Source organism: Triturus cristatus, chromosome 9 (assembly GCF_964204655.1).
Source record: "Triturus cristatus chromosome 9, aTriCri1.1, whole genome shotgun sequence".
Lineage (NCBI taxonomy): Eukaryota > Metazoa > Chordata > Amphibia > Caudata > Salamandridae > Triturus > Triturus cristatus.
Window position 1 is genome coordinate 232,460,946 of NC_140592.1, and position 12,291 is coordinate 232,473,236.

A 12,291-nucleotide genomic window follows, 5' to 3' on the forward strand; every position below is an offset into this window, starting at 1 on the left:
ACGCACCAAGTACGGTGGCGCAAACAGGACACTCTGCTTCTCTGCACTATACTCACGGTTCGGTTGCTATCTTTTGGTGAGGCTTGGACCTCGGCGTCACCGGATCCCAATAACGAGCGTCCCTTCGCCACCGGGCCTCAGCTTTCCGCAGCCCCACAACAGTCTGGGCGCCACGGGCGGCATCGTTTCTCCAGGTTGCTATGACAACACACCATCGGGCTTCCGTCTGCTGTTTGGGAATGTTGTCCGTGTGTGTGTCGAAATGAGGGACAAGATGAACAGACTACTCGATTCGTGACTGTGCGGCCAATCACATTGTGAGTAGAAGAAAGACTACCCATGAAGGCTCCCGCTTTCGACTCTACTGAGGGTAAATGAAGAGACCATCTGGTTGCAACTGCCAAAAGAAACAGAGGAAGGACACATAATAAGGACAAAACATCGTGTGCGAAAATAGACCGCCATCTTCAAACAGTTTGAGAAATATATATTACTAAAAGCTACTCGGAAATGGAAATTATTGGTCAGGACCGAAGTTTCTTGCTTACCAATCTTATTTTCAGTACCCATGTATCAAACATATATGAATGTGTCCTTGTGTAGTAACTGGAGTGGTAATCTAGAAAACACGCTGCGCGCGGAGCAGCAACCAGAGACCAGAGCAGCAGCTGAACACGGGAGCCGACAGCAGGGGGAGAGGACGCCATTACCGCCGCCTTTCTCCGAGGTCAAGCAGAAATGCCTCGGAGACAGGCAGCGGCGGTTTCGGATTCGGGGGCGTGTTTTTCTTTTTTTCTCCTCTTGCCATTGGCTGGAGGAGAGAAACACGCCCAGCGAAAAGTAGCGAAAAAAAACACCCCCGAATCCAAAAAGGACGGGCCTGTTTTGCGAGACAAACCTCTTCTCCAATGGCTGGCCAGCATTTACGAGGCCAGCCAATGGAGAAGAGGGGCGGGTTCAAGCCCCTCTTCTCCAAGTCATTAAATCTCGTGAGCGAGACTGCGCAAGCGCAGCCTTCGCTAGCCGAGACCTAAAAATAAAGGCAGAAGGGTTAACCCTTGAGGGACTCATCAGTTCAAGGGTAGAAAGTCATGGAAATAGGTTGCAGGAAGGCAGCATACTTGGGTTGAGCAACAGCAGTTTCTTTGCTGCCAGTTTTATTGAGGCGGGCTAAAAGGATTGCGTGGTCTTCAAAGTTACAAATGGCTCCAAAAGAAGAAGTCCTCCGATAGCTGGCATTCTTCACAATTATAAAATCATCCGCAAGCTCAATTGAAACAGACTCTGTATATGTCACTCCTGCTGAGGATCAGTGGTATTCTAATACAGCAGAGTCCACAAATGATTGAATCTTCTTGAAGAGCATATCTGGTTCTGAAATGTGTCAAAGTTGTCCAAGTCTCCTAAGTGGGGGTCTTTTTTTATTTATTTGGTAGTGATCTACCCACAGTAAATGCAGAATTTTCTGAGTAATGTCCAGGGGCCAGAGACATTGAATGCTGGGAGAACATGAGGCGACTAATTGTGGGTGAGCATCTTAAAGGATTTATTGGGCAGGAGGGAAAGGGTGCCTGTGAGACACTGAATTTTAGCCTTTGAGACACTGTTTTGAATAGTATTCATTTCAAAAGAACTACTAAAACCTAATACAAATATTATACATCATTGTCTGAAAGGAATAGTGTGGTGTACCATTTTGAAATGCCTATCCAACATGCAGGTTTTAGCTTTGAAATTGCTGATTAGTCCGGGGACAAAGAGATTAGGGGATACCAGACTCCTCTGATTTCCGTCTTTGGCCCAGTTCTACTTCTGACCAGCCCCACTTGCAGTTTCTTCCAAAGCAGTAAGCATTTTCTTTTACTTTCTTACCAGCTTCTTCTATGATGAACTGTGTACCACTACGGTTAGGTTTGGCGTATTTGACGATCTCTTTGAAAGGGTCAGGGTGATTGGTTAGAGGAAGCAAATGGCTTTTCTCTAAATGTAGACCAACTTTGAAGGAAAGACCATTGATCACTCTGACCCAAAAATTGAAGACCTTTGACTTTTCAGCATTGGCATTACTCAGATTGGCCAACTGGCCAATTGATAGTGTCTGTTGCTGTGACCTTGTCAGCCATCCATATGATAATTAAAAAAAAATCAACCTGTCATTCCTCATCCTGAAAACTATTAAGTAAGCTTATACCAAAACCGCTACAGTGGGGTCTAACTAGGTTTACCTGAAGGGATCAGCTTGCAAATCAGTCTCCCAGAAAATCAGTCTGCAGTAATCAATAAAATATTGTATTTAAAAAAAACTCGAATTTAATGGGTAACCTAATGCTTTATAGAATTCTGACTGGCCCCAATGCTTGAAGGTATATGCTGTCACATGCAGGATTGGGGTTTTGTGTTGATTTAAACTTGACAATTTCCAAATGTGTTGTATATAAAAACTGTGCACCTGGACAATGCATACTCGAGTGGCATTAAACTCGACTTTTAGCCCCGTCCATGATGGACTTGACCATTTTTTTTGCACTGAAGAGCTGTAGACTTTTCAATGGAGTTAGTAGCCTTGAAAGAACGTTTAGAATGTATACAGTGCATTGTGTCCTGGTCAATTAACTTGATGCTAGAAAGAATAAAACCACTAAACCAGCATTGGCACCAGCTCAGTACTCAGTCTGACTGCATATCACTGATGTCAACCCCTGAAGTCACGTTTTTGTTATTTTTTTTTTTTGTTTGTTTTTTTGAGCTAGGAAAGGGTCCAGATTTAGGCCCCAAGTCAGTAATCTGAAGTTTCTGTTTGACATCCTAATTTTGTTGACCTTTAGCTAGCTTTATTCCTTGAGCAAATGACTAGACCAGATTCTGATGGTATTAGTCATCTAAGCGATTCACTGTTGCTGGGGCTGTTAGCGGGGCTGGGATAGGATATCTAGGAAAGAGTAGTCCTGCTGTACATTGAACATCTATGCTGGCTATTGAATAGCACTTTCCTTGTCAGAAAGTGAGAAGATTTACTCGCAATTAATTTGGTTTTTTGTTATCTTTTGCAGAGCAGTTGGTATTGGGAGCCTACAAAGAACTATCTGGGTCATGGGACCGGGATTACGATTCCAATGTTCTGCCGCTACTGGATGAGACTCAGCCTTGCTACATACTGTACCGATTGGACACCCAGAATGCGCAGGGTTTCGAATGGCTCTTCATTTCCTGGTCCCCTGATAATTCTCCAGTAAGAAGCTTCTTTAACAACGTTTGTCATGTTTTACCTGGATAACTGTGATGAGGGAAGGTACAGTAGAATGCATTCTTGATTCAGTAAGGAAGGGTGGGGGCACTGGTATATGATGATCAGTGTTTATCATCTTCGGATAATGTGGGTTAAGTAGTCTTTTCGTCCTTTATTTGAGCATTTGCATCCAGAAACTATTCAGTAGAATGTAGGTTAAACACTGTATTATTTATTGAGTACATGGTGGAATTTTCTTTGAGAATACCACCATTTATTGTTGTTGTTATTGCCTAATTTGTATTTTGCCCAGGACCCCTCTTCCTTTTAGATCACCTTTTCTGCCCCATTTTAAAAAAAAGAGAGATTGATGCATAAATGCTTATTTTAATTTGTCGTTTGTTTGCTGACCAGTTGTTATTGTCGTTTAAAGCAAAACCAAAGGGGATGATAAACGGAGCGTTTGAGCAATGCAAACACTCACCCCCAGTCCACGGATCTGGGTTTAATCCATCATCATTCTTTAGCTCACTCCGCCACCCCAGTTCAGACATGGCCATATGCAAATCAGTTTGACCCTGTGCCTCATGAGAACAATACTTTTGCTTTGTCTCCCCGAGTGGGACGGGTATGCTCAGACGTGAGTCCCGTGCTCTCCATACCACTGGAATCAAGCTATCCTGGCTGAAGAGGGGTGAAACCCTGAAACCGGTCCTAGGATGCTTGGTTTCAGTCCAGGAAGGACCTGGCTTGGCAGTTTGGGCTGGACTGTTCCCATGAGGCACAGGGTCAAGACTGATTTGCATATGGCTGGGTTCAAACTGGAATGGCATGGTGAGCAAAAAAACGATGGATTTAGGCCCAGATCTCTGTACTGGGGTGAATGTATGACATTGTTCTGCATTCTGTCCATCAACTGTTGTTTTTGTTAGTCGTTTAACCATGAAAACGTTTTTCCTTTTGATTCTTTTTTTTTTTTCTTTTTTTTGGGTGAAGGCAGATAATAATCCCAGCTCTTGGTCGCACTTTTTTCTCTTAACTTTTTGCCATGCTACACAGCAGTTGCGCTGCTGTACAACTTGGCTAAAAGACATTAGCCGTTACATAGACCAGACCTATTTGATTTGCCAATGCTTATTTTTTGGTATGCAAGGAGACAGAGCCTTACAATGCTCGCTTCTGGGATGTCAAAGAAGGACTTGATTTTTGTTATACCCTGAATTTAGTGTGGTATAGAGGCAATGAGTGGAAATCCACAGCCCTCATTTTGCGTTTAATGTCTTTGAATGATTTTGGTTCTGTTTGGACTAACATAGTTGATAATAATAATTATATGCTATGAATCGGCGGTTTAGCTTTGCCAATCCTGGGCAGTGTCCTTTTCGAACATATTTCGGCGAGTGAACAAAGGGTCTGCTCTATTATCAAGTGGACACTTTCACTAATGAATGAATGAAGAGGTAAATGCTTGAATTAATGAACGGAAAGCTTTACAAAGCATGAACAGTCAAAAGTTGTCCCAGTGCTTCAAGACAAGGTGATGTCTGTGGAAACCGTAATTGTCGGCAAGGGCATTAGACAATGTGGAGTAGCCAGGCTTTAAACTTCTTATGAAGTCAGCTGGTGTGAATCAGATGGACTTTTGTTCCAGAGTTTTTCAGAGAGAAGGGCAAAAGTGCATCCATCTTTTCTCGCACAAAGAAATGTAGGGGTTTTGTGAGGTTGACAGAAGAGAATCTTAGATTACTTGTGGGGCAGTTAGGGTGAATCCAATCCAAGTAGGCCTTTTCTTGTAGAATGGTCTTTGGATTATTACTAAGGCTTATTTTTCCTGAACAGGTAGCCAATGAAGACCTCTTAAGTATTTGGAGATTGACTGCCGACAGGAAATGTTGTGAATAAGCCTGGCCTCCTCTTTTTGTACTAACTGAAGGCAGTGGGTGAGATCTGTGGGAAGTCCTAAGTAAAGGAAGTTGGTGTAGACTAGCCTTGCTGTAATAAGCACACGAACAATAGTTTTGTGAATGTCAAAGTGGAGAATAGCCAAAGCTTTTTTTATAGGGAATGCAGAATAGTGAAGTAATAGGCAGCAAGCACCTTGGGTTTGGTGGTTAAAGGAAAGATAAGTGTTGAATTTGATCCAATGGTTCTTTGCAACAGAACCTGGGGCTGGAGACGACTTCAGTCCAGATTGCCACTAAGAATGAGACCGAGTGAAGTTAAGGGAGCCAAAAATCAGGATCAGTTTTTTTCAGAACTCTGTTTAAGACAGCTGTCTTTCATCCAAGAGTGCTGCCAACTAAGTTCCAGGCCACAGACCTCTCGCTCACAAAGTCTTTGCAGCAATGTGGTGTGAGACACTGTATTGAATGATGCTGACAGCTCAAAGAGCAATAAGGCTGTCAAGCTGCCTTGCTCAAGGATATTTTGATGTGCTCTAATACAGCTGGTAGGGCTGTTTCCTTACGACGTGGTGGTCTAAAACCTGATTGAGAAGCTTGTAATTGGCTAAAAACATCTGGGTCTGCAGAGTGTTAATTTAACAACGGGTGGATGACCTGTGCCTGTTTCTTAGTATGTGGAGCAGTGGTAGTTAAAAGAGGTGTTGAATGTTCAATTAAAATGGGATTGATAAAATTGATAGCCAAAGCCAAAATGTGAAGGAGACTATTACCCATTAGGAATGATTTATGAGGTAGAATGGTAGCTTCTGACTTGCACATGGCAGTCGCATTAAATTTAAGAAGCAAGGTTCCAGCGAATGAGAGAGAGAGAGAGAGAGAGAGAGAGAGAGTGGGATGTGTGAAAGGCAAGGTGGGTGTTGAAAAGATTGCTCTGAAAAATCTGGATATAATTTCATGAAAGGCATGTCAAGATCATCTCAAATATTTGGCATTCAGGCAATGGGAAAATGACAGCAATCTAGTCAGAGAAAATATTTGACGGTACAAATTTTTTCGCTTGCAGTCTTTTTACAGGAGAAATATTCTTATTGAGTTACCCTAATGAGACTGTTTTTGATTGCAGCTTTATAAGTAGCTTTAACTTCCATGTCATAGTTGACTTCCGTTTCCTTTCCAGCGCTTTACATTTGTTTGGTATGTTTTAGAGAACCTCAGAACCAAAGCGCAGAATGTATTTGTCTATGTACTCTTCTAACTCTAAAGGAAGTGATTTTGTCTAGGGCTGCTGTAAGCAAAGCACTGAAAATGACAGACAGTATTGTAGATTGACAAAGGGGACGTATTCAAGAAAGATCTGACCATGGGGACGGTAGAGTGCAGGAATCTTGCAACAGTAGTAAATTGAATGAAACTAGGTTGAGGGTATGCCCTCCCACGTGCGTGAAATGCAAGACCAGTCAAGTGAGGTTCAATACAAGTAAAGCATCCCTGAGGGCCTCCGTGTCCCCCATCATGGATATTAAAATAACCCAGCACTGTGGAATTCGACTGCCGAACAAAAATGGGGCAATAGGCCATTGGACGGCTAACAGAAGTTTGCATCGTAGCCAGGTGGTCTAGACTAATATGAAGAATCCATTACATATTTGTAGGGTGATATTTGGAGCAAAAATCTCCTTAAGCCATTTTTCAGTAAAAAGGCAACATCCACTTTTGTGTCTGAAATCAGGTCAGGGATATCAAAAGAATGCCCTAATGCCGCGTATACATAGATGCATCAGAAAATTGGAGCAACATTCCACTCCTTCCGGACGCACAGTTTACTCAATAATCACTTCACCAAAGTACTCCAAAATTAATCCATATTTCATTGAATTTTATTCCATGTTTTCCAATCGGTCAAATATCTTCACCAAATTTTATTCCTGTCAGAAGTGGGGCAGCTTATGTATAAAATTGCCAGGAAGCCGGTAAAGCAGGGGCATACCTACAGGTGGCTTCTTGACTTGTTCCCAAACCCCACCACTGGTAGCGAGGACTCTTCCGACACGGAGACGGCCTGAATAGTCCTGATAAGGACAAATCCTCCTGGCAACAACCCTAACAGTCACAATGGCCCCCTCCTGGCACACAGAGGTCACAGATGCAGGTTAAAGCCCACAGGCGGTTGCATGGGCAATGGCCTCCAATCACTAGTGCACAGTTGACAGCTCCAACTTGTAGCAGCCAAGTTTACCAGGTCCATGAGTGATGTGTTGTTCCAGTCCATGTTTTTTTCTCCATTGAATTCTGGGACTTGTGGTCTTGTTTTATTATGGAGTAAACTGAAGTACACGTCCCAAAATTCAAAGAAGGAAACCTGGACTAACCGAGTATATCACAAACTGACCTGGGGAATTGGCAGGACTGCCAACAATCCCAGTGGCCATCCTGCTGGCACACAGGGGTCACATCAGAAAATTGGAGCAACATTCCACTCCTTCCGGACGCACAGCTTACTCAATAATCAGTTCACCAAAGTACTCCACAATTAATCCATATTTCATTGAATTTTATTCCATGTTTTCCAATCGGTCAAATATCTTCACCAAATTTTATTCCTGTCACAAGTGGGGCAGTGTATGTATAAAATCGTTTCTTCTGTAACAGATATGCTTATCCAGGCCTTTTTCTGGCGCATGGTATATACATCAAAAATCCTTCAGAGTCGATCTTATTAACCCAATGCATTTCGAGCTGTCAGTAGCTCTTCGTCAGGGGTCACTAAAAACGTTAAAACATCGACATTAGTCAGTGTTTTTCAGACCACTTTATGCTTATCAAACATCAAAGCAAACAAGCTTAACTGAAAAACTGACGTTCTCCCTCTAAGTGAGCAACAATATGCCAAAAACATTGTGCCCTGGGAAACTTCACACGCCTTTGTTCACCCTTCATTATTCACCCTTTCTTGCCTGATGTTCCCATTGCCCGTTATTCCATGTCTTTTCACCCTCAAAAACCTACCCCATTCTGAAGTCGTTCGTACCTTCGTAAAGTAACACAATCTTTATCTCCGTAGCGAGTCTACCTCTCGCGCATACCAGTGTTAATTACCATCAAGCTGTTGCACCTATTTCAAAAGGAAACGCCCGACTCCTCCCCACAACTTCACCCAATCACGTCAAGCAGGTGGCAGTAACAGCCAGCTTGACTACAGTTCCCATCAGGTAGTACTAAAAACACTTAATTCATGTCTCTTGCTTCTAAGACTCCCCACGCTGCACTCTTATATGCCCCGCCCACCCTGAGCTGTCAATTGAACGTCAATTTCAAAATTATTTACTACATGCGACATTTAAATACTGAACCATATAGTGAAGTTGGAATGATTTTGTGCTGGTGGTATGATGGAATTAGCGCTACGCACAACTGCTTGGTCCGATCGTTTAAACTGTCCAAAATGTTAAACTCCGTTTCTTAGATGACTGAATGTTGCTGCCTGAACACCTGTGATTCAAACCATATTTTAAAATGTAATAATTCTCCTTGGGTGCAACCTGGCGAAAGGGCAGTCATTTTGTGCAAAATACAAACAAGGTTGCCACGTGCACACCGTATGTCCTTCGTTTTATCAAAATTTCATCATTCTTTGTTAGATCATGTTTAATCCTTGAAGCGTGCAGCCTCGGTGATTCGGCCTGCCCAAATGCCGCGTATACATAGATACATCAGAAAATTGGAGCAACATTCCACTCCTTCAGGACGCACAGCTTACTCAATAATCAGTTCACCAAAGTACTCCACAATTATTCCATATGTCATTGAATTTATTTCCATGTTTTCCAATCGGTCAAATATCTTCACCAAATTTTATTCCTGTCACAAGTGGGGCAGTGTATAACTTTACAAGCTCAAGTGCAAAACATTTAATTTCACTATAACATCACTACACCTTCATTATTCAGACCTTATATTTCAGAGCCAAAATATTAGTAAATGGCTAAGAAATCCTATTCAATAGAAATATAAAAAAATTTACAAAAAATAAAAAACTCTTGTACTAAATATTTCATTAGGTGGCATGTATAGTACATTTTTGGCATCAGTTTTTCGAACCTGTTATTTCAAAAACAATGGTCTCAATTTTCAGAGGTGTAGGAGCATTGCAGGGCAAATAAATAATACATGTTTGAAATCTTGGGTGCCATAATTACATGAATTGCATACCATATCCTTGCTAGGCAAAATAGTCCCTAGCAAATAAGTCTTTTAGTGGTAAAATATCTAGTCTCAATAGGGACCAAAAACATCTAACACCATGATCAATAGTCCATGGTAAATATTTCTGTGGCTTTCTCGGGATGGCGGAATTCAATATTACCTTAAATTTGGATTGTTTTGCACAGTAATCGGAATCTAGATGAAACCTTAGATTAAAAGAGGTATGCTTTATAAAAGCTTTTAACAGTTGCAAGGATCAAGAGTATAAAAGCTCCTCATTTGAGTCAAATATAGTTAAAACATAAATAACATTTCTTTTTTTTTTTTTTTTTTTATATTAGAAACCGTTAGCACACAGTAAAATACAGACAAGGGCCTACAACCACCAGGGCCGGCCGCTATAGAGCCCGAAGGCCCGCAGTGCAACGCCACACATTCCAATGAACCAGAGGCAAAGCGCCCGGCAGTTCGTGAGCTCATATAACAGGCCGTGGCCATAGGCCAGGAGCAATCGGAAACTACAGTTTCATTTTCTATTACATATAAAACACACTCAAGGCAATGAGAGTCCGAAATAGCAGCGTGCTCTTCCAAGGATAGGGAACAACATACAGTGTCCAAAGCAGTTCCTGTCCGGAAGCGGCAGAGGGGGGCAACGGGAAAACAGAGCATGGAACACACCTCATACCCTCCCGCAGAATGCGCGGCTAGGGGGTCAAAGCGATATCGACCTCTAATGGCAGAGGCGGGGTGCAGATACTTCCACGATATAAATTCCAAGGACCCCATACCCTAGTCCATTTCCCTGGCTTGCCTCTCGCCACATACACCGTCTTTTCCCTAAACATACACCAATCCATATTCTCCTTCCATACCTCGATCGTGGGCGGCCTCGGGGAGCCCCACAACTGTGCAATGTTACGCTTAGCCACCATGCACCCCAAGGTCACCCACTGTGTCTGTGCTGCATTACAATCATTCGGTTCCCAGACATTCAACAAACACCTCCTAGCCTCTGGCAACAGGGCAACGTGCGTGACTTCCTCCATTACAGTGTGGATACCGTTCCAAAATCGCACAACCTCCGAACATTCCCACAAGATATGAAGAAAGGTGCCTGGCAGGCCACATCCACGTTTACACAGTCCATCCATCGAATAACCCATACGCAGCAAACCGGGCCCCGTGATATACACTCTATGAAGAATCTTCAGCTGTACAAACCGTAAGCGGGCCGGGATCGCCACCTCTTTCGGGGAGGCCACCGCCGATACCCAGTCCTCATCGTCCAATTCCAAGCCATCGCCCGTCCATGCCTCCCGCAGACGGAGAAGCAAGTCCGCGCGATCATTAATGAGTTTCTTATAAATCAGAGAAATAGTGCTGTCGGGCACGTAGCCATCCAACACTCTATCCTCCAGTGGGGAATACTCGGGGATAGCAGCAGCGTCCGGAAAGACCGAACACAGCGCATGGTGGCCTTGAGCATACCGGAAGTACTCTCTATCGTTTAACTTATATTCCATTTTAAGCATTTCAAACGTTTTGAAAGCTCCCTTCACCCAAAGATCACCCACCTTACATATACCAATCATATCCCATTTCTCAAAGCCTTTCGATCTCCACAAACAGCCCAACCGCCCAGAGGCATACAACGGCGTCGCCCGAGTCAAGCGATCCCTCCACCCCATCGCAGCATTCGCCGCGTGCCACACACGTACCGCCACCTGCGTGGGTCCCGTCAACCGCGTGTCCGGGGTTACCGAGTACAGCGCCCGATTATAGTCCCCACCCGGGAGCAGAAATTTATCCATCTCGAAGGCCGGGTTCAGGGCAGGACCGTATATTCCGTGGTTCACCGCCGCCAACTGAGACGCCCAATAGTATCGTTTAATATCGGGGAGGGCGACCCCCCCATCGTACCAAGGGAGCGTCAACTTGGCGAGAGCAATCCGCGGCCGCCCGTCCCAAAACAGTTGGCGCTGAAGACCCTCCACCTCCCGGAAATAGCGGGCTGGCACGACATCTAGAGTATTCTGCAAAGCGTACAAAAAGCGAGGTAGCGACATCATTTTAAACAATGCCGCCCGTCCGAGCGGCGAGAGCGGAAGTCGTCGCCACCTCGCGACGTCGGCCTTCAATCGCTGGAGGGGAGGGAGAAGATTTTCGCTCATTGCGGACCGCGGGATCCAGTGAGATGAAGATTCCCAAATATTTGAACCCCCGGGTAGCAATCTGAATAGGGCAATCCCGCGGCAGGAGGGGGGCATCCCCTGAGAGGACGTAGACGCACGACTTGGTCCAGTTGATGACCAGGCCGGAGTTGCGACCAAAGGAATTCAGTACATCCACCAATACAATTAGCGACTGTCGGGGGGAGGTGAGAAACAGAAGGATGTCATCCGCGTAAAGGGAGACACGGTCTTCAAACTCCGGCGTCCATCTAACGCCACGCAACGACGGCTCCCAACGCAACCAGGCGGCGAGAGGCTCTAAAGAAAGTGCAAAGAGAAGGGGTGATAACGGACATCCCTGCCGCGTACCTCTCCCCAGTGCGAAGGGAGCCGACACCCTGCCATTCACCACCACCTGAGCCAGTGGGTCAGCATATAGTAATTTTACCCAACCAATAAACTCAGGGCCGAACCCAAATTTCGCCAACACGGCCCAAATATATGGCCACTCCAAAGTGTCGAACGCCATAGTAGCATCTAAGGATGCCAAGATGGCCGGCTCACGTATGAATTCCGCTCTAGCAAGCACGCCGTGCAACCGCCTCAAATTTAGAGCGGTATTCCGATGGGGTATAAAACCAGACTGATCCTGATGAATCAAGTCGCCCACGACCCGGACCAGTCGGTTAGCCAACACCTTAGCCAGAATTTTGGGTTCTGCATTCAACAGCGAAATGGGCCTGTAGGAGGCGCAGCGATCTCGCAGCTTCCCCCCTTTGTGTAT

General features: G+C 44.5%; 1 protein-coding gene across 2 annotated transcripts in view; it reads left to right on the plus strand.

Annotated features, from left to right (window-relative positions):
* The window catches only part of TWF2 (twinfilin actin binding protein 2), a 239,132-nt gene that overhangs the window by 100,416 nt on the left and 126,425 nt on the right, over nt 1-12,291 (plus strand). For both annotated transcript variants that reach the window (XM_085624807.1, XM_085624808.1), the window contains exon 3: nt 3,051-3,229. In XM_085624807.1, coding sequence (XP_085480933.1) covers nt 3,051-3,229 — 179 coding nt within the window. The remainder of the gene's footprint in view (nt 1-3,050; nt 3,230-12,291) is intronic.